Here is a 26635-nt window from a genome sequence, read left to right as displayed (position 1 = left end):
TTTATTTATTCTATATCTTGTCTGACACGTCCACCCATTCAATCCCTGCCTAAAAAAATCCAACCCATGCTACAAGGCCTGGTCAAACACTACCTCCTCCCTAAAGACTCCACCCACATCAGAATTAGTTTGTACTGGCAGGAACTGTGCTAAGCATTTAGCACACATCATATCAGTCAATCGTTATAACTACCTCTGGAGGAGGCAATGTTATGACCATTCCCATATTATTGATAAGGAAACTGAACCTTGGAGAGGATAATTTGCTCAAGATACAAAGCCCAGTCAGTAGCAGAGGCAGGATGCAAAAGCAGACTGAATTTACTCAGTCTATGAACTTAACCACTAAGTTTCCCAGCTTCTGTGTTCCCAGCACCTATGACATACTGCCTCAAGTTCTAATGAGTTTAAATGTCAGCCAGAAGGTTCTCTGAGAGCAGGAACTCATGTCCATTTTTGCACTCATGCTCATAAGAGGCTCTTCTTAAATGTGTACCAACTGTCCCATAAGCTCCCCATAAATTGTACCTGGCTTCTCCTCATCCTTATTCCCACTCTTAAGCCCAAGGAATGGGTTTCCTTCAGTCTTGAGCAGATGGGCAGGAAAACAGGATTGTTCAAAGACAATGGCACAGGGGAAACAACTCCAGCTTGATGAAAGTGACATGAAAAAAATCAGTATGGCAATGCTATTAGAGAAACAAGCTTTTTGTGAGCCAAAAATAAAAGGAGTCCTATTCATATGATACACAAAAATAAATTCTACATGGATCATTATTTATTTGTCCAACAAATATTTATTGAGCAGCTATCATTTGCCAGTGACTATCCCAGGTGTTAGAGATACAGCCACAAACAAAATAGATGCAAGTCCCTGCCCTCATGGGACTTACATTCTAGTGGAAAGAAACAGGCAACAGATAAAATACACATGCAAAACAGATAAATAAAGTGCATGACATATTATTGGATGATAAGTGCTATGGAGAAAAACAGAGTAAGAAAGAAGATAGAGAGGATGGATGTGCAGGTGGTAACTGAAGACCTAAAGATGAACAATCAAACTTTAAAACTATTACAGAAACTATCTTTACATCAAACAAGACACACAACACAGCCAAAAAGATTAACTTTACTTCTGCCAACATTAAAAACTTATGTATTATAAAAGATACCACAAACAAAAAACGTTGACTAGGAGAACATAATGGCACCCAAATAATTTTTGATAAATGATGAATGTTGATAAAAGGTAGAGTTCCTACAAGTCAGCCGGAAAAAAGAAAAACAACTTAACATAAAAATGAGCAAATGATACGAACAACCATTTCATAAAAGAGGAAACTTGAATGGCCAATAAGCTTAAGAAAAGTTTCCCAACCTCACAAGTTTCAATGAGTAGCAATCAGGCTGGCACAAATTAAGATGAAAACAATGAGATGCCATTTCCTAACTGGCCAAAATTATAGTCCACACAGTGCCAAGTGGTGGTGAGCATTTGGAAAATCTGCCCTCTCACATGTGACTGGTGGAAATGTATGGGCACTGTGGGCAGCGATTGGGCAATATCAAGAAAAGGTGAAATTGTGCCAATCCCACGCCCTAGCAATGCCTCCTCTAAGTATATTTCCTAATTAGAGAAGCCTGGAGACATGTTGGTATTGTTTGTAAAAGAATAAAAATGTCTATCAATAGGATAAATAAGTTACAATATATTCAAACAAAAGGATATTAGCCATTGAAATGAATAATCTAGATCTATATGGAATAACAGCAAAAACAAAATGGAGACATAAGTCACAAAATATGTACAATAAAATTTATTGTTAATATATAAATTAAAATGTATATAAAATTTAAAACACAAACTAAGCCATATACTAATTTTATATATACATACACACAGTAAGATCATCAAGGCATGGCCCAGCTAGAGACCACATTGCCTCTGAAATAGAAGAGAGGGTGAAAGAAGGAAAAGGAATAGAATCGGGGAGGGGTAAAAAGAGAACCTCTTCTTTATCTGTGATGTGTTCTTTTATTTAAAAACAAAAATCGGCCGGGCGCGGTGGCTCAAGCCTGTAATCCCAGCACTTTGGGAGGCCGAGGCGGGCGGATCATGAAGTCAGGAGATCAAGACCATCCTGGCTAACACAGTGAAACCCCGTCTCTACTAAAAATACAAAAAGAAATTAGCTGGGCGTGGTGGCCGGCGCCTGTAGTCCCAGCTACTCCGAGGCTGAGGCAGGAGAATGGCATGAACTAGGGAAGCCGAGATTGCAGTGAGCTGAGATCCGGCCACTGCACTCCAGCCCGGGGGACAGAGTGAGACTCTGTCTCAAAAAAACAAACAAACAAACAAAAAAATCACACTTTGGGAGGCCGAGACGGGCGGATCACGAGGTCAGGAGATTGAGACCATCCTGGCTAACCCGGTGAAACCCTGTCTCTACTAAAAAATACAAAAACCTAGCCGGGCGAGGTGGTGGGCGCCTGTAGTCCCAGCTACTCGGGAGGCTGAGGCAGGAGAATGGCGTGAACCCGGGAGGCAGAGCTTGCAGTGAGCCGAGATCTGGCCACTGCACTCCAGCCTGGGTGACAGAGCGAGACTCCGTCTCAAAAAAAAAAAAAAAAAAAAATCAGGAACAAATGTGCCAAAATGGCAACATTTGTTAAGCCTAGAAGAGGGTACATGGGTTTTTGTTTTTTATCATTCTCTACAACTTTTTGCAATTTAAAATTTTTTCCAATTAAAAAGTAATAAGAAGAAAAGAACAAAGGCTAGTTCTAGAGTCACAAATCTGGGTGTGAAGTGCAGCACCGTCATTATTTGCTGAGAGACTGCCAGCTACTTATTTTTAAAGACTCTAAGCCTCAGTTTCCCATGCTTAAAAAACTGGGCACATAATACCTTCCAGAGATGATTGACATGGGAGTGTGACATCCATATGCATAGCCTTGGAATGAGAGAAGCATTCGTGACTGGTAGTGACCTGAAACATGAATTACTTAGCCTCACATAGTGTCTATGGCCAGAAACTGGGCATCAGGTGTCTGAGAAACAGTTCAAGGTCAATTAGAACCATTTCAGTAAAGAGAACATAGGTTCGACAACATTTCCGAAGAAAATATCTTTTCCCTTGAAAAGACAATTTATACTGTGAATACAGTAACAACACCTCTCATAAAGTAAACCTGTTTTTTTCATACATACAATACATACAGAAAAAAGGCTGCCACAATTGTGCTCTGATACCTTCTAAAAATTGACATTTTAGATAAAGTGTCTAAGATTTTAAAATAAATAAGTGAATAATACCATGTTCGACACTAGAATTAGGAACTATAACATTGTCATTTACGATCAATCATTCCTGCCTCAAACTTTTGAGTAGCACCTCCTTTGGGTGGGGTGTGAGTGGCCATGAGACAGAGCTGCAGCCTTGGAGTCCAAGGCTAAGGATCCAGTTAAGGGAGGAAAGCGGTGGCGGGGCAGGATTTGAACATATGACTCAGGTTTGACAAGCAGTAAGTCAAGCTCACCCATATCACAGTACAGGCAGGTGAATTGAGGGTCACACAGCAAAGGCAGACAAGAGCAGGTTGAGGTAGGTCCTGCGATGCAAGGAACCCAGATCTAAGAAGATCAACAATGAGTCTAGGACCCAGTGCCAGGGCCAAGTGCAGGAGGCGTGGAGGGCATCCACTTAGGAGGCACTCTCAGGCTATGCAGTACTCCAGGAACCTCACTCACTATCTGCTCCAGAGTAAGGCCTGCCTGGCCTCCAGGTACTGTTCATAGCCCAAAAGAGAAAAGAAACTCTGAAAGCAGAAGAAAGCACACCACCCTGAAAGCGGGACTCACATGGGTGACCCATTTTCTCTAAAGGTCATTGCATTTTCTTAATTATTTCCTTTTTAAAAACTTGGTAATGAATCAATGCTGCTAGAACAAATGCCAGTGACTTAGAAAAACATTACAGCAATAAAGGTATCCCCCAAAAGCAGTGTAGGTAACAACACTAAGCTAACATCCAGATGAGATTCTCAAATCTGCCTCTGTCTCTCTAGTGGAAGTCTGAATACCCAGCATCGTATCTGGGGATCTGTGGCTAAACACAGCACCGTGCACAGGTGAACAATATTAACAGTTAATTACTAATGTGGATAAGTGTTCATCTGCTTCTTTCCCATCCCTCCCTCCTTGCTTACGCTGGGCAGGAGCATCTAAATGAAAGCAAAGGCAAATATTAGCAAGAAAGCATCTTCGTGCCTGCTTTGCCATGAAGGAGTGGTAGAGTGGAGAACTAGCCAACATCTGAGGGACACTGGGCCTCTGAACGCACTCAATCCACGAGCCCAGTCTCCCAGCTTATGTAGACTCATGCCACTCATTGCTATGACTGCAGCTACTACTGCTAGTTCTCAGCAAAACTGTCATGTTCTGATAAAACACCAATGCCTGCAGCAATCTCAAGAAAGACCTCTGTAAAAATAAAGCATACATGAAGGATGTTTCAGTTCAACATATTTCAGTCAAATAGATTTCTCTTTATCAGATACACTCATTTTCGTGAAGTTGGTTGCACCAATTCAGGCAAAATGCTGATGGTGATAGAAGCAAGCTAAACTCCTCTTAGAAGAGTCCTAAGATGAGTACTGATATCCATTCAGAAAGGACACCTTCAGGGCCACCTCCTGTATACAAATAGAACCAAACCACATGGACACCTGGCTGCTTCTGTACTTTCTGGGGGTGATCTGGTGGGAGCACTTCCTTCCCAGAGCACTAACATTCTTCAAGCTCTCTTCCCATCTCCTTAGCAGATGTCTTTGGCAGCTTTTCTGTAAGTAAGGATTCATCTTCCAAGCCTCCACCTGGAACTTTCTGAAAGGTTTTACAGTAGTCTTTTCCATTGCAGTTCCTTCTTCGATGTCTACTCAAGTTCCTAAAAATATTCTGTGGATCTGTGAGTTCTCTTGACTCTGCAGCTTGAGGCTGTACAAGTCAGGGTGACAGTATGTGGGTGTTTTCACAAACAAGAGCCCCACATGGTCAAATTTTCCTTTCAATAATACGTCCTTCCTGTTTTGTTCATTGGCTCATCATAGATAAATACCACCTCTTCCCAGCAGAGAGTGTACAAGTGTTCTTCTAATCACGAACAATAAAGGAATTGCTTCCAACCCAGAGCAGGCTACCAATTTATCATCTTCCAAAGAGCCGGAGACTAAATCTGGAGAAGAGTTCGTGCGACATGATCTGGAGACAGTTCAATTGAGTGGATTAGGTTTGTGGGCTCAGTGCTATGGCTCCTTTCCCCTACCCCCATCTGGCTAATTACAAATTATGAGAAGTACTTGAAATTCTCTAAACACAGGGCATTTAGCAAAAGTGTGCTTTCATGTGTGGCACATTTCAGCATGCCATACAACAGTTTTAAATAAAATTGTGTGCCAGCAAATGACTGAACCACATAAAAATGGAAGATATTTGCCATGAAGAAAATTTAAATTTTAAAAATTGCTTTTTGTATAAATATTCTTGTGAAGAGACTGATGGCTAAGCTAGAAAACAGCACAGAGCACAAAAGAGCAGAGAGAAATATACCCAAAGATTGAATGTGGCCAACAAAACTCCCAAAGGGAAAGATGAAAGGCAGCCCTGTGCATTGGTCAGGAAATCAACATAGCTACCTTTGCTTTTAATTCACTTAACTTTAGGTATGCACAGCAGGAACTCATTTACTGGTGGTAATAATAACAGCCACTAATATTTATTATTTCTTATGATCCAATTAACATGCTGTGCATTTTATACATGTCATCTCATTGAACTCTTACAAAAAATTGGGTAGATACTATTATTAACCCTATTTTATAGACAAGGAAACTAATAACTTTATTAGTTATAAATAAATCAGGTTTGTCTGATGCTAAAGTCCATGCTTGTTGCTATTTTTCTAGGCCATCTTTCGTTATATACACATAAAGGTCTCTAACTGCAGGTGCATGTGCATTTAGGGACTAGTAACGTAAAGCCTTGTTTGGCCAACTGGCTAGACAGCCAGATACTCAAAGCCTCAACTCTCTGAAGAGTTACTACTCATCTATTCTCCCTGATCCAGTTTGTTTCCCCCAAGGAACTGCTGCATTATGACTATAGCATCACTCTTTAAAAACATCTAAGAGATGACCATTAAATACTTTCGAAATCATTCCTTAGGAACACAATAATATTCTGCTTTGCCTTAAACTTGAGAAGTGGTCATTGTTAATATAATTATTTTACCAAGATTTTTTTTCTTCTCTTTCTAAAGGGATACCATGTGGCCAAGTGTAATGTCTTCTGCATAGACAGAAGTGAATAATTTAAACCAGGGTGAGGCAGACATGTGCATACATGCACAGTTGGAACAGGATCCATGAGAATCACTCTTAGTCTCTGTTCGTGGTAGTCCAGCTTTCAAGGACTTAGGTGGATTGGATTCTGTCCCTTTAAGTTTCTATTATTTGTTTAACAAGTGTACCTCATCCCACCTTAGAAACATCTCTGTAGATGGGTCTAAATAGCCTTTGGAAGTTTGTATTATCTGGATACTACCAGGCCAGTACAGCTTTTAAGATTAGGCTGTCAGGCCAGGTGTAGTGGCTCACGCCTGTAATCCCAACACTTTGAGAAGCCAAGATGGGAAGATTGCTAGAGGCCAGGAGTTGGAAGACCAGCTGAACAACATAGCAAAACCCTGTCTCTATATGAAAAATAATAATAATAATACAAAAATCAGCTGGGCATGGGTGCATGTGCCTATAGTCCCACCTACTTGGGAGGTTGAGTGGGGAGGATCACTTGAGCCCAGGTGTTGGAGGCTGCAGAAAGGTATGACTGCACCACTGCACTCCAGCCTGAGCAATAGGGCAAGACTTTGTCTCTAAAACAAAATTAAAAATAAAAAAAGAGTGAGCTGTCACAGAATCCTCCCAGGACCAGGGGATGGCAAGAAGTGAAGGTCCCCTGACAGTGCCCAGAGAGTCACAGACTTGGACCAGCTTTCTCACTTCTGTGCTCCTGGTCCCTGGTGACTGTCTCCCTGGTTTGCTTTCTGTTGAGCCCTTCCTATGCTGAGTTCACCAGCAGTTTCCCACCTCAGGCATAGGAGCTTCTGAGGGATGCTGGCCAAATGCACGAACATGAAACCCAGCAAGGAGAGCCAGGCCACTGCTCTGAGAATCCAGGACAGCAATTCTCAATCCTGGCTACATATTAGAATCACTTGTAGAGTTTTTAAAACGAAACAAAACCCAGTGCTCAGTCTGCCTCCATCCCATCTGCCAGGTTCAGGCAGGTCTTAAAGCTCCCCAGGTGATTCCAATGTGCAGCTTGGGTGGCGCAGCACTGAGAAAATCAATTCCTTGCATCTTTGCACTTATTAAACATCTCAATTATAGCAAAGTGGGGTAGACTGCGATTGCTTTCAGCAAAAGAAGTCTAAAGAAAATGCCTCCTCTGCAAATGAAAAGAAACTCCCTTCAGACCCTGTTGGAAGAAACATTTCCTATATCACAAGTGGCAATGGGAAATCAAAAGAAAGACATGATAAAATGAAAGGATGCCTAATGGCTGTACTGGGAAATAGCTAAAAACAAAATCTCTTAAGAAATTACTGTTCATTCAGTTGAATAATATCTCTGCCCATTGGCAAAAATGTAAACCCACCCTCTTGGAAGGCAAATAATTTATTTTTTCCTCCAGATCACTTTCCCCTTGGCAGGCGAGTTGCTTTGGTTGGCAGCAGGTGAGCCATGGTGACAGCAGGTAAAGAGGGTGTGAATGACTCTGTGGACTGAAGAAGTCACACTCCAAGCTGTGTGAGCAGAGGGGCATTGTGGGGGCCTCAGGATGCTCTCTCACTTTTTACTCCTCTCAGCTCTCCCGGTGCCTTTCCTGGCAATCTAAAGAATGCAGCTTGATTCGAGACCAAAGACCAATCCCAACAAGGCTTTTCAACAGGATAATAAAGCCCAAAGGCAAGACTACCCTGGAACTCAGGTGATACCAGTGGGTAAGATCCGTGCCAGCAGGGCCCATGTCTGCATGACTCCCCACTGTATACCCAGCCCCAGCACGAAGCGGGGGCTAGTGGGTATCTGCTGAATGGATGACTGAATTAATTTCCCCTTGAGGGCTTTTTCTTTCCAATCCCTCGGCATTTCTCTGTATTTTCTGACTATAAGAGGCACACGTGGGGCTTTTTTGGCTTTGTTTTTTCATTTTTATCAAAGTCAGAATCAGCTGGAAGAACTAGTAATCGGAGAGATCCCCAACCCCCTGACATCCATGACAGAAGGAGACTTAATTCAGTAGAAAGACCTAGCCTAGTGAGAGGTACTTGGCCCCACATTTTACAGAAGATGCTTTGCGTTGTCTTTTCTCAATGAACTTGACCCAGTAAGATAGGTACTAATCCTTCATTTCAAAAGGGCTCACCCCCACCATGAGCCCTTCCTACATAGTATGAGTCCTACTGTCTCCCATCATAGAAATCAAGTCATTATTGAGCTAAGGATGACAAAACCTGGGCCAGCTACTTTTTATTATTTGTCATCTTATTATTTATTATTACTATGATACAAAGATACTCCACTGAGGTGAGAAGAAACGTGTTGCTTAACATTTAAGGATTCCCAAGGATCTCAGTAGTAATACCTGGACATTTTGAGCTAAACAAAAGAAGCCCATCATCTAAAACAACTAAGTTTCCTCATGGACATTATGGTGAAAATGATACCAACAACGGATGAAAGCGAGACACCCATCCATGGGGAAAGTGAGGCTATGATGAAGACGAGCTTCCAGACCCGTGTGAGGGAAGAAAAAGGGTCGCTAACATCCACTACACTTAAAGGCTGCCTATATGCCTGGGGAGCCGGAGTTCACAGATGAAAACACAGTTCTCTTCTAGAGTCAGATTTCAAGATTAATTTCACAAGTGACCAATTCAGTAGTCTGGATTTTTCAAAATTTGCTCCAAGTGAGCTGAAGTGATTTAGTTACGACTTTGCTGATTTTGCTCATTATGCAACATAATGATAAGGCTGAGCTCATAAAAACAGGCACAGCATAGTAAACAGTAGAGAATTCTTTGTATGATGAACACTTAACTGAAGTTACCAGACTTCCTCCACACAGTCTTTAAGGTTATATAGAACACAGAATTGGTGGAGGAACACTAGAGAACTTCTAAATCAGCTTCTTACTTTGTAAGGAATGTACTCATGATGAAGGGCTAAATGCCTTACCAGTGCAGCCCGGACTAGAAATATTTTCTTTGCTTTGAATGAAGAGCTGCATTTTGCCTCTTTGAAAGCGTCACCCAGTGGTTCTGGCCTGGCCTTCTTTCACAATACAAAACAAGAACATATTCCCTTATGTTTTCTAAGATGTGAATTCAGCTCTCATCCCACCTTGGGCATGTCTTCCCCAGTTCCCTGAATTACTCAGGTTCTCAACTCTTTTCCAACCTGGGCTTGCTCTTCTAAATGTGCTCATCTGTCCATCCCTCTTGACCATGTTTCTAACTTTTTAAAAAATATATTCACATAAACGGCTATAGCAATTGAGATTTTTTAAGCTATCCTTTTCTTATATAAGTTAATGTCATATGCTGGGCAAACACAAACTTTCTAAATCAGGCAATAAAAATTATTAGGAATAAAAAGTGTCTCTCTCTTTTTTTGTTCATGTTGGTGTTGGTGGCTAAACAGCCCCTACGGGGTGCTAACTCTGATGGCATCCTAAATTTTAGCTGGTGATTTCATTCCAATGACTGGGCCTTCCAGACCACAGACCACATCAAAGCTTACAGAAGCTTATCTGGAAGATATGAAATCACAGGTAGAAAAAAGCAAAGCATGGACAGTGATCTTTATATGCATCCCTATACACACACACATTGGTATGTGTATGTACATCTCTATGTGTGTGTGTTCTCCTTTACTCCTTTCAAATTGGTATGTTTGTTATATTCTGGAAGTAGGTTAGGAAATGGAGAATTTCTAAACTTCTTTGAAAGTGTCTTTTAAATAAACAGGTGCCTCTGATTCGGTACAGCCTTAACCTCTTACAGGTAAGGGTTTAAATGAATCAGAAGCCAACCAGTATGAGGTTTTATTCAATAGTTCTCTAATGATTAGATACAAGAACGACACCGACACCCCCCTGTGGTGAGGTGGGAGAAATGTAGTACCCACAGTTAGAGACTCACATGGGGGAAAATAAGGGATGCCCTTGCCCCAGGCTTCATGGGTGTGAAATTCGAAAGCAGAAAAACTATGCGCCAACAGCCAAGGCTCACTGAGATGCTAATTGTGGCAAAGCGATGCTTTTCCTTGGAAAACACACTCCTGACATCTACCTAACGTTGAGGATAGGGCAGGATCTCCCTCCCCCTTACTGTCATGGGCAGTGCTCCTGCCTGGAGGCACAAAAGGATTGCAAAGGTGCGTGCATGGCTTCCTCTGCTATTCCACTGCTCCCCCGAAACTTGTGTGTGAACCAATATAAGATGTACATGATTCAACACAGTATAACTGCACTTCTCATTTACGGACAAACTTTTATCTAATGTGTATGTCTATCCTACACACAATAAAAAAAGATGTCCCTTCCCATCCTCATGATTCTCTGACCTTAACTCCACAACATTAATATCTCCAATATATTAGAGATTAATAAAATACATATATTTTTAATCTTCCATTTATCTGTCATGTACATGATTTATTAGAAGTAGATATGCTTTTAATTTTAATAATTCATTAATAAAACATAACTTTTTAAAGTAGTGCTTAATATAAAGAAAATGTTTTTTCATTTTTCTACTGCCAACCAAATATTTAATTAAATTGAAACCTTTTCTTTGCAAGTTAGAAAATTAGACTCAAGGGAATTCTTATAACCCTATTAGTACTAACTGCTCTTTTTCTATCAGATTTTTCCATCGGATTTTTCAGTTGAGCAAGAAGAAAACTACAATAATATGTGATTAGCTTTACACAGCACGCACTTTCTTCTTTGGAACGTCACCACAAGAGAGGCAGATTACATTGACACAAGTTTAAAAAAAATTGTTCCTCTTAGAGAAATACAAATGTTCAACTTACCCATTTTTTTCTATTTAGAAAAAAGAGAACAGTAAACTATGTCCATACAGTAAATGTATAGCTCGGTTTCCTGTTACAGGGACAGGAGAGAAAGGATGGTGGTAAAGGAAAAGGAAGAACAAACAGGAGTGGGAGAAGAGAATGAGGAAAGAGGGAGAAAAAAGAGAGAAACAGACAAGGAAAGGGAATGAAAGACACACCCAGAAAAGGATAAAGGACAAGAATGGCAGCCGAGAGAGAGAGATGGATGGCTATGGAGGCAGTGCAGGGACCTGGGCTAAACTGACCCTTTCCATCACCCCCTTGGGTCCCCTGAGCTGTGGGTACTCACGCAGGCTATCACTGTCCTTTGACAGTGGGTGAGTTTAGGAACTGCACTTTCCAGTTTTCTTAACTGTAACCCTTTGACCTGAGGAGACCCCTCTTTTAGGGGCATCATCACCAGTCCATGGGGGACATGTGGGGAAATCCCACTCTGGGCCTAGATGGCAGTGGCCCGAGCACCTCAGCTTGTGAGCCACAGGAAACGGAAAGGCAAGGCAGACTTGTTCTGGGGATGCTTCCCCACCACAGGAAGCAATCCCAGGCCTGTGACCTTTTACAGATGCTTACCTCCTCAACCATCTGCTTGACTTTCTTCTGCTGGCAATGCACCATGTCATCTAGGTGTCTGATCCGCTCACGGAGGCTGGCTGATGCCTCCTCCAACTGCTGATACCTAACGCAAATAGGAGGAAAAAGCAAATGAGTCCTAAACCAAAGTGGCAACAGTAGTAGCAACAGTCACAGCTTTAAAGAATATTGCCAAGAGGGCCAGGCACGGCGGCTCATGCCTGGAATCCCAACACTTCAAGAGGCCAAGGCAGGAGGATTGCTTGAGGCCAGGAGTTTGAGACCAACCTGGGCAACATGCTGAGACCCTCATCTCCACAAAAAAAATAAAAATAGAAAACATGTATCTTTTGAGGCAGGTTTGGTTAAAAAAAAAAAAAATGTAAACTTAAAAAAATTTAAAAATACTGCCAAGAACAAAAAATCAAACCCTAAGATCCATTCTTCTTACTTTGTGTGATGGCCACACGAAGTACTGTGATTACCAACAAACTACCACACCCGAGGGGCACAGGATTCTTTTTCAAGTTCCCATTTGCAAGTTTTATCCCATATAAAGACGATTATTTTCCAGGGACTGAGAGATAATTTTTTTTGCACCATTTACAGATATGAGAAGCTCTCTGTTTTGGGGTTAATAAAATATCGGAACATCCAGTAAATTACTCTGATGGGGGGACAGGGAAGAAGGGGTCCAGCAACACAATAAAATATCTGAAATCAATGGCAGAGTACCGAAAAGTCTGGAATCACACTTGCTCTATATATCCTTTATTTTTGGCAAATGGGGGACAAGTTAAAAGACCTTCTCTACATCAAAACAGAGCAAGCCACATCACAAGACATTTCATACTTTTGTTTTACAACAGCACAAATTATTCTCCAACATTGCTTGGACTCTTCAATTCTCTGGGGTCGCCGGGGCTGAGCACTGGAGGAAGGGGCCTGGTGGTCTATTTCCCGTGCCCCATCTCTGCCTCAGCACTATGTTAAAGACTAGCAAGCCTCATACAACTTTGAAAACTCTCAAATTGCAGCTGAGGAAGGAAAAATGGATATTTTTTCAGCACATACCATCTGGCAGACAGCAAGTCCAACAGTTCTCTTAACAATAGTAACCTAGTGAGATGGGCACCATTAGCACCATCATACCCGTCTCCCTGCTTTAAAGATGAATTTCCATGCTGCACAAGCAAGACTCAGGGAGGTTAAGTCACTTGCCCGAAACACTCAAATCATCTCAACCTTGTTTTCCTTCACTAGAGACCCCTGAATGGCCTCTCTGCCTTTTGATTTCTAGAAGAGACAGTGTACTATACCATGCTTTTCATGCAGAGCTTTATATACTCACAGCCAGAGGACAATGCAAGGTTTTACTAAGCAAAGTTTGGAAACAAAGAAAGATGTTTTAAAATTAGTTTCCAAAGCAAATGGTATTAGTCACAGTTGATGAGTTTTCTCATCAACAAGGTGCATCCTGTGGAGTTCAAGGCGATGGAGAACATTAATAGACTGAACTTCTGCACTTGTGAAAGTATTTGACATGTTCTACTACACTAATAACCAGTCATGGTCTGCAAGATGTGGCTGGAGGCTTCCAAAGAAACTTGTTCCATATTGGAAGCTATCAGCCCAATGTCACGTATGCTTAAGTCTGTAACAAGGGACAACCACAAAAATGAAAATGCAAGAGTCAAATGAGGCCATAAAAACACAGCATGTCCACAACCTAAATCCATTACAAGACGAAAGGCATTACGTCTTACCTTTCCTTGTCAGAATCAGTTAACTCCCCAGACATTTCTGTTTCATGTTCTAGGAGTTGAAGTTGCAGTTGATGACGTTCCTAAAACAAACAGAAACTGATATTTTAATCAATGGATCCCAAGTTCAACAGAGAATTTCTATTTAGCAATTCTAGCACTAGGGAGTCCAAGTTTATATGATACCCCCTGGGTTTTACACACCTGCTCAGCAAAGCCCAAACAAGGCTCAAAACTGCCAAGTCAGTTATTGTGTATGTATAGATATATTTATGGGTCAGAGACAAACATCCCAAATAAAACCATTCACGATTTATTTTCTAAAAGTATTCCATCAGCCCAGGCTCAGTGAAAATTTATAGCTCCAAATAACGATAATCAATACTTCAAATTGGTGGCTTGTCGTACTGTAAAATTCTTTATTATTTTCTGAATCGTCAAGAAAAGAGGCTCTGGAATTCTGGCAATATCCTATATTCTAACCTGTGGTGTTTACACAGGTGTATTCACTTGTAAAAATGTGTTGTGGTCAGAATAATGGCCCTCCAAAGATGTGCATGTCCTAATTCCTGAATCCTATGTGTTATCTGACATGGAGAAAGGAACTCTGCAGATGTGGTTAAGTTAAGGATCTTAAAATGGGGAGATCCTGGGTTATCCAGTTGGGCCCTTCTAAGGAGGAGGCAGCAGGGTTGGAATCAGAGGGAAGGAGCCTGGAAGATGCTCTGCTACTGCCTCTGAAGCTGCAGGAGGGGGCCACAAGCTGAGGAGTACAGGTGGCCTCCAGAAGTTAGAGAAGGCAGGGAAGTGCACTCCCTTCTAGAGCTTCCAAAAGGAATTCAGCTCTGCCAACACCTGGATTTTAGGACTTCTGACCTCTAGGAATGTAACATAATACATTTGTGTTGTTTTAAGCCACTAACCTTGTGGAAATTTGCTATGGTAGCAATAGGAAACATACATGCACCATGCTGTGCACTTTGTACACTTTGCTATATCTATGTATATTTAGAAGTTTGCCCAGAAAAAGGAGTCTAGAGTCATTTCTTTGGACAAAGCTGAAAAATGTTCATAAAGACATGGTGCCCGTCATAACTGAAATCGCACTAAAAATACATTACAGATGTTAGTGTAACAAATGTCCTTAAAATGGAAGTTTATCAAATCCCACTCACTAACTGGGAGATTATTTTACTTTAGGTCCTTCTCTGAGAACTAATGGTCCTCATCTTGATGTTCAGAAATTCTACCCTGCAAATTCTTACTAGTTACATAAATTCCAAACCTCTTTTCTACCAAATTATTAAACACAAATCTTTGAAAATTTAACTGCCACAACTTTGAAGCTAAGCAGTGGTATACAAAGAGGTAGGCCAAAGGGGTGGGGAAACAGTCCACCTCAAACAGGAAGAGTATATCACTGAAATATTTAAAATAACAAAGGTAGATCAACTTTGACTGGGGTTTTGTTACTGTTTTTAAATCTCTACAGCAAATGCACATTCTTATGGCCTGACCTGAGCAGAACGTTCCTCCTGCCCCCATGTGGCTGGAAGTTTTACATTAGCCCTGAAATAACAGTGATAAAAGCTTTCACAAGTGAATGCCTCCCTCCAAAAAAAAAAAAAAAAAAAAAAAAGCTGTCGTAAAGTAGAGCAAGGTCTAACTTACAGCGCACTTACAACATTCAGTTTTTTTTTTAATTGAGGCACAACAAATCTTAAGTGTGCACTGCACAATTATTTCTTACATTTGTAAACATCTGTGAAACCACTGCCCAGACTATCACTTCCCCAGAAGGGTCCCTGGTAGAGAACACTCCTTAAAGGATTTTTACTGATCAGGAAAAAAAGGTGTTTGAAATACAATGCTCAACAAGAGAAACAGTAAACTAAGGTATATGGCAGAGAAGCCATTCAAAAGCACATGGTTTGTCCTTGAGCAAAATCCAAAACCAAGAGCAGGATACATACACTGCCACAGCCCTGCCTAGGGACATGCCGTTCACATAGTGTGAGACAGGGATTTGGCCAGATTCCTGCTCTCAAAGATTTATCCCTGGAAAGGAAACAGCATAAATTCGCCTATCTAATCTCAGCTCAATAAATACAGCATTTCTCTGGCCTAAATGGAAAGGAAGATTTAGAGAAAGGACAATAAATTTCCAGTCACTAAAGAAGAAGCCAACACCACTTGAGGAAGGTTTTGTGTTTCCTAAATGCTGGCAGGGAGGGCTGGCCTGAACAGCTTCCTGGCTCTACCCATTCACCCCACATGAGGGCTCCATGCGAAAATCAGTGGGGAAAGGCAAGAAACTTGCAGAACCTCAAGAGTACGATGAAGATAAGCATAAAATGGGTCGAGCTAAAAACAACCTGACTCTGTGGGCAGACACTTAGGCAACCTTGTAACAAAGTAAAAATCACAGCCACAAATGATTGAACCCTTACTATAGACAAGGAACCATGCTTAGCACTTGGCGTGGATTTTTCCATGTGTTGCTCACAAAAGCCCTAAGAATAAGAAGTACCATTATCAGCATTTTACAGAAATGGAGACTGAGTTTGGAAAAATCAAGTAACTGCAAACAACTAGAAAGAAAAAAACTAGAAAGATTCAAACCTCCAGGCTGTCTGATTCTAAAACCTATGTTCATAACCACTACCTGTGGTCTCTCTGTATAACAGCTTCTCCCCAGACTACCCAGCTATGCCGCCTGCTCACCTTGCTTCTTTATGCTGCAGAAAAACCTGCCACCCAGAGAGAGAGCATCCGAGTTAACTGACATCTTCTGCTGTTGTAGGAGGACAGTAATGTGGGAGGAAGCTCACCCAAGTTCTAGAAAGCCCCCTTGTTGCCCAATCTTCACCACTACCCGCTCTGGTCAATACTAATGTTAGTCCTGACTAAGCCAATCATCTACTCTTCAATAAAAGATGGGATTCTGTTTTCCCAGGGGGTAAAAGTAAGCTTGTGATTGACTCTTTAGTTTGCCCGTCTCTCCCAAGTAAAAAGCTAAAGAGCTAAATAGAAGCACCCAGTGAGCTCTGAAGCTCCAAAGTCCTGAACTTAATGCAGTTCCCATACTGGCGACACCTCGCCTTGATAGGGAACAGTAGAGGGGCTTATGCTGCAAACACCATGAGGTCAGGCGACCTCTTCTCAGAATCACATGAAGCCTGACAGTGACCTTGCTCTTGCTGCCCCTCCTCTGTCTCCATCATCAGATTGGAGATTCTTCGCATCCCAAATGAGTCACAGGGTGCTAATAATGTCAGGGTCTTGGCAGGTCACTGCTCTCTGCAAGCTTATAAGCAGCCAGGGAGCCATTCCCAGAAACCAGCCACAGCCTCGGCCCTGAACTCCTGGGTCCAGAAGTCAGTCATCACCTGCTAAAGGTCGCCCATCCTTTCTCTTCCTTCCTTTCCTCTTTCCTTTCTCCCACCACTTCCTCCTTGTCCTCCACTTCCTGCTTAATTCCTGGCTTCCTCCCTTTCTCTAGACAGGCTTCATTATCCCAGCTGAACTCACGCCTTCCTCAGGTCCCCCCACCCCACTCATCAGCCTACTGACCATGCCTAGAGAAATGGGGCCTCCCCACTCCCTCAAGTCCCCAGCGTGTCAAGGAAAAGCCAACCCTTGAGACACATGCCCCAGAAACAACAGGGTTGCTATGTTGATGTAACACCTAAATAGGGCTTGATAATTCAATGGATAAACTAAGTTCACGCCTGGGGCAACAGCAAAATGAGGCTGCTAAAATATTAATTTTTCTAAAGAATTTCACAAGTAAAATTTTTTAAAAGCATCAAAATAGTTACCATGTGAAAAATTAGGACTTTTTTTTTTTTTGAGACGGACGTTGTCTTGCTCTGTCGCCCAGGCTGGAGTGCAGTGGCGTGATCTCGGCTCACTGCAACCTCCGCCCCTCCAGGTTTAAGCAATTCTCTGCCTCAGCCTCCAGAGCAGCTGGGATTACAGGCACCTGCCGCCAAGCCCGGCTAATTTTTTTGTATTTTTTTAGTAGAGATGGGATTTCACCATCTTGGCCAGGCTGGTCTTGAACTCCTGACCTCGTGATCCACCCACCTCGGCCTCCCAAAGTGCTGGGATTACAGGCATGAGCCACCGCGCCCAGCCGAAAAATTAGAACTTTGTTGGACTTTCTTATACTTTATTTTATAGCTTTGTCTTTTTTTTTTTTTTTTTTTAAATCCGCAAATTTGGGAGGTGAGAGGAATCCATATCCAGGACTTCTCGTATCTCAGATGGACCTGCAGGGAAAAGTCTGGGCAAGTAGGCAATAGGCCCAACGCTGTGTCCTACCTTTTCCATGCGCTCAATCAGCCTGTCCAGCTCTCCGATCCTCTGGTCTTTCTCCTCTAGGCTGATCTCTGCCGCTTGCATCTTTTTATTGGCTTCTTCAATCGCTTTCAGAAAACTATTGGTTTCTTCCTGCAAAAGAAATACACTCTCCTAAGTACAGGCATGGAGTACCGAGGCTACTCATCAGAATCCAAGCAGCTCTGGCCTTCTAGATCATGATTTCTCTTTAAAACATGACCTTGGAACCTGAAAGTGTCTCACAGATCATGAACCCAACCTCCTGGTTCTGGTTCTTACCTATGAATAAAGATATATGGTGTGGCTGGTTAATGAGCCTCACTACTTTTTTCCCCCTTTTTTCACTTGAGTCTTTATGTCCAACAGGTGTGAAAAAGGCCTATAAATGTTTAATAACATTGAGTAGGTACTCAGAATGTCATTGTATTTGCCAGAAGTGTAAAGGGAATTAGAACCAGATCTGGAATTGAATGCAGAATTCCCAGATCCTTCTCCCATAATGCAATGCATCTGCTCATTACTAACAAGAAAACCCAGTGAATCATCAGAACATGTATTAAGCCTCTAGGACACAGATGAGCCAGACATGGGGTCCCTGCCTTCAGGAACTTAAAATCTCCTGGAAAAGCCAAGATGTGAGATAAACAGCCCCACTCTAATGGCAGGTATAAAAGAATTCCACAGAGAATTGTGTGGAAGGCAGAGAGAGAGAGAGAGAGTGAGCTTCCTAAGGACAGATAACACTTCTGGCTCCGTGACTGGGAGAGACTCCATGCATGGAGAGGGTGGCATTTAAGGCTTTTAGGGAACTTAGGCAAGATCAAGGACAGGGAAGGAGGAAATTTCAGGTAGAGAGAAGCAAATGGAGGGATGGAGGGATGGAGGGATGGAGGGATGGAGGGAGGGAGGGCGGGCGGGCACAGCTGCAGGCAAGCCCAGGATCTGCTCAGATGCTGGCAAATTGTCAGATGAGCTAGAAAAAGGTGTGTATTTAGAGACAGAGACAAGGGGCTATTCTGAGCAGGGACAGGGATGAATAAAGGCAGAGGGGAACAGGGGAGGGGAGTGAATGAGCCGATGAATAATTCCTTGATCCCTTACCCATGGACGAGCCCACTAACCCACCTCTAAGAATAAACACTACTAAGTAAACATCACCACCAATAATGAACCAACAATTCCCGGTTAGTTTACATCGGCAGCGACAACACACACACCAGAAGAGCCTCCTTCTCGGCACTGTGCTTCCTCTGTTCTTCCTGCAGCTTCTCTTCATACTGGCTGTACAGCTTCTTGGTCATCTCTCGCATCACCTCGGCATTGGCTTCTTGGGACGATTCCACCTACAAAGACACTCATTTCAGAATGACAGCTTTGGCAGGGCCCAGGGGAGTCGGCGGCTTCCACTCTGTGCATTTCGTGTGGGGACTCACAGAGGCAATGAGCCCATCCACTGAGTTCGACAGCAGAGACGCAGCAAGACCTAACAGGGAAAGGGAGGAAGAGGGGTGAGCAGAGTCACAGAAAAATAAAAAGTGGCATTTCACATGAACTTTGGGGGCATGCTCAGGACAAAGGTATGCTCCACATGAGTGACTCTTACAAAAGGTAGAAACTCCAAGCAATCTCATTAGTTGCATTGGCCAAGCCAGTTTCTAGGTAAGACCAGCTAAGCTCAAAGGAGAAATCTGGACTCACCCTTTCCACACCTTTGTGCTTTCCTAAATGTTGCTTTTGGAAACATTCCAGCCTAGCGTGCGGAACACTAAGCTGGCACCCCTAGTGCTAAAGCAGGCCTGGCTTAGGAGGTAAGAAAAAGTCAGTGGAGTTGCAGGTGGGCAGGGTGTAGGTTGGTGGTGGCTGGTGCCTCCCGTTTGCCAGGCCACGTCCTCACACACAGACTTCCCGCCATTGATTTTATGCTGCAGAAGGTTTGCTCTCATCCCCTCCTTCCAGGTTATTGCCTATTGCAGACAGCTGAGTTTGCTGCATACGTAAACTCTGGAAAAGGGAGGCATTCTACAACCTCAATAGGTGACATGATGTTTATTTCCAAGATGTGACAAGTCTCTCTTGATGCCCTTGACTTCTCCCTTCTCATCACTGGGCAAGTGTTGGCACCACAAAGTCCCAAAGTGGAAAATCCTGAACAGAGCTTATCACCAGCTGAAAGAGACCCTGTGTGCTGTGTGCTCCATTTGCAGTGCGCGCACAGCTCGCTGGAAGGGCTCTGTCCCTGGAGGCCCATTCACTCTGCCTCCAGGTCATGTAACATACCATGAGTTCCTGAAGCCTTTTTTTTTTTTTTTTCCAATTTGGGGAGTAAAATAGGAGGAGTAGGAAAAACCTTTTTAACTCCACTGTCAAGATGAAAACAAGCATCAGTCTCTAAAACAGGCAACTGTGGGCTGGAGTGAAAGGCCTGGACTCCAGGGAAGCAGCCAGATTGCCAAGCAGCCTAATGATGTCCCCAGATGCCTGGTGACAGGCCACCTCTGGAACCAACAGGACTGAACAGGACACACACATAGAGTAGACACTCAATAAGTATTTGTAGAGTGAATGATTGAATAAATCCCCTCAGCTGAAAAAAAATACTTAAATCAGTAATTTCAGGCTTTTTTAGCAATATAAGCTCCCCCCACAACCCCCCACCCCCGCAAACTAACTCTTACTGAGAAAGGCAATATATGGAAAAGAAGAGCTGCCCTGTTAGAAGTGAACATAGAGAGAAGATGATCTGCCCCATGGCTGTGGCAGGCCAGAGGAACTGGCAGCAGATCCTGAGGGTGGCAATACAGAGACCGGGCGGCGCACCAGCAGCCCCTCCTCCCCACCCAGCCCACCCCTGTGAAGTGAACTAAATTACCAATAGTACCACCTTTCACTCCCTCACATATTCTACTTTGAGCAACAAACAATGTGGATACACTACCCATACTATAGCCTGAGTCTGTGCTGAGCAAAATTTTAAAACCACAGACTTACATACAAAGGAATTCATCCAAGACATAATTTATTAAGTGCCCTCCAGAAGCCATTCACGGATCTGCTCCTGTCACTGGGTAGGAAGTCTATCCACGGTTTAAATTTGGGAGGGGCACTAATGCCTCTAGGGCACTAGAAGTCCAGCTAAGGAATGCTCCCAGCCCAGGGGGCCAAATGGGACACTCCCCCAGTGTCCCTAGTCACCCACCAGGTTTCTTCTTGAGAAGGGGTCACAGCCCAAGTACCAGCTAATTGTGTGTCCCTCAGCTCTTTATTGTCAAGCCAAACAGAAAGGCCTTGGGACCTCAAAGAAAATCTAAACAGTGAAGGGAGAGATCTCCAAGGCTTCTGACGTCCCAGATCTGTGGGCATCCCAAGCGTCTTCTCAGTAACATAACAGCAGCACCATGGTGAGTGTCTAAATAGCCCTTGAGGCCACTGGAGGCCAAGAAAGGCATGCCCAGTGGGGACATTTATGAAGCACCCCCAATCTGGGCCAAGCATGGTGGCTCATGCCTGTAATCCCAGCACTCTGGGAGGCCAAGGCAGGTGGATCACCTGAGGTCAGGAGTTCGAGACCAGCCTGGCCAACATGGTGAAACCCCTTCTCTACTAAAAATACAAAAATTAGCTGGGCATGGTGGCACACACCTGTAATTCCAGCTACTTGGGAGGCTGAGGCACAAGAATTGCTTGAACTGGGGAGGCAGAGGTTGCAGTGAGCCATGATTGTGCCACTGTACTCCAGCCTGGGTGACAGAGCAAGACTCTGTCTCAAAAAAAAAAATCCAATGAAGAAGAGAATGGAAAAAGTAAATGGAAAAGTTGAAGATGGGAAGAGAAAAGGGAGAAGAGGAGAAAGGTGCATAGAAAATAAATCTAGGCTTTTATACTCCACCTTCATTTTCAGCAGCTGGTTTTCAACTTGCGCTACCTCCAACTGCCTCTGCTTTTCCCTCAACTTGTCCATCGATGCTTCATACGTCTGCTGCAGATTTCTGATTTGATCCTTAATGTTGCTGTTTTCCAAAGTCACATCCACAAGGGTTTTCTGTGAGGATCAAAACAAAAACAAAACCAGATCCGGTGGCGTGAAAACACATGGGCTGCACCATGCTCTGGGAAATCCCCTTATCATTAACCACTGGGGTAGCTGTGCTAGGCTACAGCAGCTGCCAGTCTGGGACCCTGTGCTGTGAGAGACTGCGGGTCTCCCATGGTGGCCAAGAGGTCTGCCCCTGTAGCTTGGTAGGACTGAAAGCCTCTCCCATACCATCCCATAGCTGCTGCCAACACGACTTGCCACTGCTTAGGATGGATGGAAATGGATTAAAATGGAGCCCTTCCAAGGAAAAGTGTTATAATACATCATTTCACATGGGAAAATAAAAACCAGCTTTTGAAAATAGTATAGTACAATCCCATTTTGAAAACTATGTATAAGCATTGGTTCAAATACATGTTTACGCACTGGGGGGAAAAAGACTAGGAAGAACTCTGAATGATAGTTTTCACTATGTGATAGGGCTATGGATATCTATTTTCTTATTTATTTTTTCTGTATTTCCCAAATTGCCACAATGAAATCAGAAAACAAAATATGAGCTTTACAGAATAGAGACATCCCTCTTTTTTTTTTTCTTTCTTGTTTGTTTTTGAGACAGAGTCTCACTCTGTCACCCAGACTGGAGTGCAATGGCGTGATCTCCGTTCACTGCAACCCCCGCCTCCTAGGTTCAAGCGATTCTCCTGCCTCAGCCTCCTGAATAGCTGGGACTACAGGTGCCTGCCACCACACCTGGCTAATTTTTGTATTTTTAGTAGAGATGGGGTTTCACCATATTGGCCAGGCTGGTCTCGAACTCCTGACCTTGTGATCCACCTGACTCGGCCTCCCAAAGTGCTGGGATTACAGGTGTGAGCCACCACGCCCGGCCTCCTCTTTTTCTTAAAAGAGCTATCCCTTCTGTGCTTCTAGACTGCCTGCCAGGATAGTGACAACATGACTGAGAATACTCGCATACCTGCAAACGTTTCACCTTCCTCCCTTAGGCAGGGAGGGGTAGCAATAAAGAAGTACTAAGGAACAGAATTTGGTAATGCAGACAAGTGATTTTTGCTCCAGGCCACACTGAAGCAAGGATGTTTAAATCAATAGTGTTGGCCATGCGTGATAGCTTATGACCATAATCCCAGCACTTCGGGAGGCCGAGGTGGGAGTTCAAGACTGGGCAACTACAAAAAAAAATTTAAAACCAGCTAGACATGGTTGTGTGTACCTGTAGCCCCAGCTACCCAGGAGGCTGAGGCATGAAGATCACTTGAGCCTAGGAGGTGGGGGCTGCAGTGAACTATGATCACACCACTGCATGCCAGCCTGGGCAACAGAGCAACACCCCATCTCTAAAAAAATAATTAAAAAAGAAAAAGAAAAAAAAAAATGGTGTTGCTATTTACTGCTTTGGTTTCTACTTGGTTAACTCTCCTTAGAGATAAATGACCTCCATAGAATCCCTGCCATTGGAAAGGCATCTTGTACTATGTCCCCAGTCATCTACAACTTCACATTAGAAGATGTGAAAACCCTGGTGTTGGGCACTATTTCTAACACCTCTGTGCTCTTGTCTAGATGATCAGTCTCTGAAGCTTCCTCAATTCCTCAGCCTCTACTTTGGGCAATATAAGCCTTTCGCTCCTAAACCTACTTGAATCGAGAAAAAGAATTTCTGAAGGAGGTGATTAGATACTAAAGGAAATACTGAAGCCATTTGGAAGCATGGAGTCACAGAACATTTGAGCTTCAAGGGGCTTTAGAAACCACCTAGGCCAGCTACCCACTCCCCCAGCCCCACTGGCTTCACAGATGCTACTCTTGTATCCATAAAAAAACCTACACTCTGGCCCAAGAGACCAGGATTCTTCTAATCCTGGCTCTGTCACTAGGTAGGCATCTTGCTCGTGTCATTTCTCTCTGTTGGCCTCAGTTTGTTTACTCATAAAACAAAGGGATTAGAGATCCTCTCAGTTCTTTCTAGCTCTGACATTCTATGGAATCAAACCAAGGGTCTGGCCTCCCTGTCAATAATAATGAAAGTGGGTAGAGTGGGCCAGTGGGAGAGGCTGGGATCTTGCATAAGGAAGAAGCCAGCTACCTTCAGACTTGGTTCACCAGGTACCTGAGTGGTCCTCAGCATCAGTGGGAGTACACCGTACATCAGCCCTCTTCCTCCAGCAGGTTGAGTTTTCTGCTGTGAGATGGCACCTCTTTCTCCTTCTCCTTCTCCTTCTCTTTCTCTCTCTCTGTCTGTCTGTCTCTCTGTCTGTCACTTTCTCTCAGCAGTTTTAGCTATAAGGCTCCTTTGGCTGTCCAGGACTAAGAGCCTGCACGATAACTAGGAATCAGTCAAGGTGCCTGGGTCAGAGTCAAACTGCTGGCCTCTGCAGTAAACGCCAGAGTGTTGGCCAGATGGCAAAGCAGAAGAATTGCCAGAAAAGACTAGCAAATACATATATATATATATTTTTTTTTTTTTTTTTCTGGGAAGAAAAACCAGAGATGTAGTAAAAATACCAACTAAGTCTGAACTCAGGTGAGATAAAGCCCTTGCTGGTGGACTGGGAATAAGACGGCGTCCGACAGGGGAGGAAAGGGAGCCTTGGCAAGCCCCCTGATCACAGGAGGAAGGGAAAACAAAGGCTACTGAGCAAACCAGAACCAGTGGGGCTTGGCCTGAGGCCAGGGGAAAGCTGGCATACACTCAAGAGAGCCAGGAAAAGGGTGGGACTCAGAGGCCCCACCAGAAATGGGCATCCCAGACGAACCCAAACACGAGGCCACCCAGACCCACTCCAGGACAGTGGCTGAGCCTTGCTGTTGTCACTGCTGCCCATACCAACTGTTATCAGAGAATTAGGGGAAGTGGAGAATCCCAACATGAAAATTTGTTTATCTGATAAATTACTTATATAGAACCAGAAAGGATTTGAAATAGTTGTTGGAACTTCTGAGAGGAGGGTAAAAAGAAAAGAGCCAAATAAAATTGGAGGAGAAGTAAAAACTATTGTTCACATATTTGGAAATGAAGACCAAGGGAAGCTATTTCAAACACATATAATGCTTTGCTTTGAACATTTTCAAGTTAATTTGCATGTTAAGGGATTTGTAAGAGTAAGAATGGGAAGCACTTGAATGGTTGGCTCCTAGTAAACCAAATCAGCCAAGAAAAGAATCCCTCACAGTGAGATAACAACATGCATTTTCACAAATATAAGATACTGGGTCTTTCTCTTTCCCTGTCTGCTACAACAAGACGTGGAATATCCATGATTCTTTCTGATACAAAATAATTTCTAATTATAAAAAAGTGTTTACAAGCCTTTTTTATACTGCTTGCCATGAAAGAGTACAGATTGTCTTTGGTGAAGTCTGTGTTATTCTGTGATTAGGTGGTGCTTCTTGTGGCACTGGGGCTGGAGGAAGAGGGCTGATGTGCGGGGTTAGGTACTGATGCTGAGGACTACTCGGGTATCTGGTGGAGCAAGCGACATCTCTCACACTAAACTCAGGGTCTAAATTCCCTTTTCAGTGAGAGCAAAAGCAAAGCCTTAAAGTCTCAGATTGGAAATGCTTCATTCAATTTCCTTCACTGTCTTCTGGACATAAGTCTTCACAGTGGTTCTGCTTAAAGAATTCTGAATGATGAGCTGAGGATGTTCTGTGACTTATTTTTCCACAAAGGCACAGGCCCCACTCTTGATTCAGCTGGGTTGCCCTGTCATAGCAGTAACCAGATGAGTACCTGCAGGCCAATGGAATCCGACGCCAAGGCTGAGTTCATGGCATTAAAACTATCCAGGGCAGACGACTGGGTTTGGACGTGATTCTCCAGATACTCCTGCTGGGCGTGGGAAACCTGGACAGATCAAGGAGACAGTCACACAAAATCAATCCCTACACGTTCATGACAATCTTCAGTTAGGCTGGAACTTTCTTCAGTTAGAAGCCACATCTACTTCAACAACATCTGAAGTAAAGCTTTAAATTAAAAGTCAACATCTGCATGACCCAGAGAGTAGAAGGGCAAGAATCATCTTCCTTTGGAGAGTGTTTACTCACAGACCCTCACTGAGCCCTCTCAACAACACTGTGCAGTAGTCACAACATTGTCTTTTGCAAGGAAGAAAATAATCAGAGAGGTTATGTGATTTGCTCATTGTCAAAAAGCTCAGAAGCGGCACTCCTAGAACTAGAACCCAGTTGAAATAACTTCTGCAGCCACTTTGCTGTTTGTAGTCACCCTGGAGAGAATATGCTTTGGTCTCACTCAATTCTCAAGAGTTGTTTTTGTAATCCCAGCACTTTGGGAGGCCGAGGCAGTCGGATCACCTGAGGTCAAGAGTTCGAGACCAGCCTGGCCAATGTGGTGAAACTCCATCTCTACTAAGAATACAAAAATTAGCCAGGCGTGGTGGTGCACATTTGTAATCCCAGCTACGTGGAAGGCTGAGGCAGGAGAATCGCTTGAACCCTGGAGGCTGAGGTTGCAGTGAGCCAAGGTTGCAGTGAGCCGAGATGGCACCATTGCACTCCAGCCTGGGCGACAACAGCAAAACTCTGTCTCATTTAAAAAACAAACAAACAAAAAAAGAGTTGTTCTGTTGCTGCTGTTGTTGCTGCTGTCTTTGTTGGGTGTGTGTGTTTAACATGTCTGAGTCAGAGGCCAGTCTTGACCTAGATATTGGCAAGAGGCTAGATATAGTTAGGA

General features: G+C 43.3%; 1 protein-coding gene across 2 annotated transcripts in view; it reads right to left on the bottom strand.

Moving 5' to 3' along the window:
* The window catches only part of MYZAP (myocardial zonula adherens protein), a 93789-nt gene that overhangs the window by 34478 nt on the left and 32676 nt on the right, over positions 1–26635 (bottom strand). The window contains exons 5-11 of one of the 2 annotated variants that reach the window (XM_008016468.3): positions 25670–25783; positions 21769–21921; positions 19100–19225; positions 17865–17993; positions 13542–13621; positions 11776–11881; positions 773–5263 (exon numbers count right to left, since the gene is read on the bottom strand). In XM_008016468.3, coding sequence (XP_008014659.3) covers positions 5210–5263; positions 11776–11881; positions 13542–13621; positions 17865–17993; positions 19100–19225; positions 21769–21921; positions 25670–25783 — 762 coding nt within the window. In that variant the 3' untranslated portion in view covers positions 773–5209. Of the gene's footprint in view, positions 1–772; positions 5264–11775; positions 11882–13541; positions 13622–17864; positions 17994–19099; positions 19226–21768; positions 21922–25669; positions 25784–26635 lie in introns of those variants that run through there. The other variant, XM_008016467.3, reaches the window with a different exon arrangement.

The sequence above is a fragment of the Chlorocebus sabaeus genome, chromosome 26 (assembly GCF_047675955.1).
Source record: "Chlorocebus sabaeus isolate Y175 chromosome 26, mChlSab1.0.hap1, whole genome shotgun sequence".
Lineage (NCBI taxonomy): Eukaryota > Metazoa > Chordata > Mammalia > Primates > Cercopithecidae > Chlorocebus > Chlorocebus sabaeus.
Note: the sequence above shows the minus strand (reverse complement) of the source record. Positions and strands in the feature narration are given on the sequence as shown.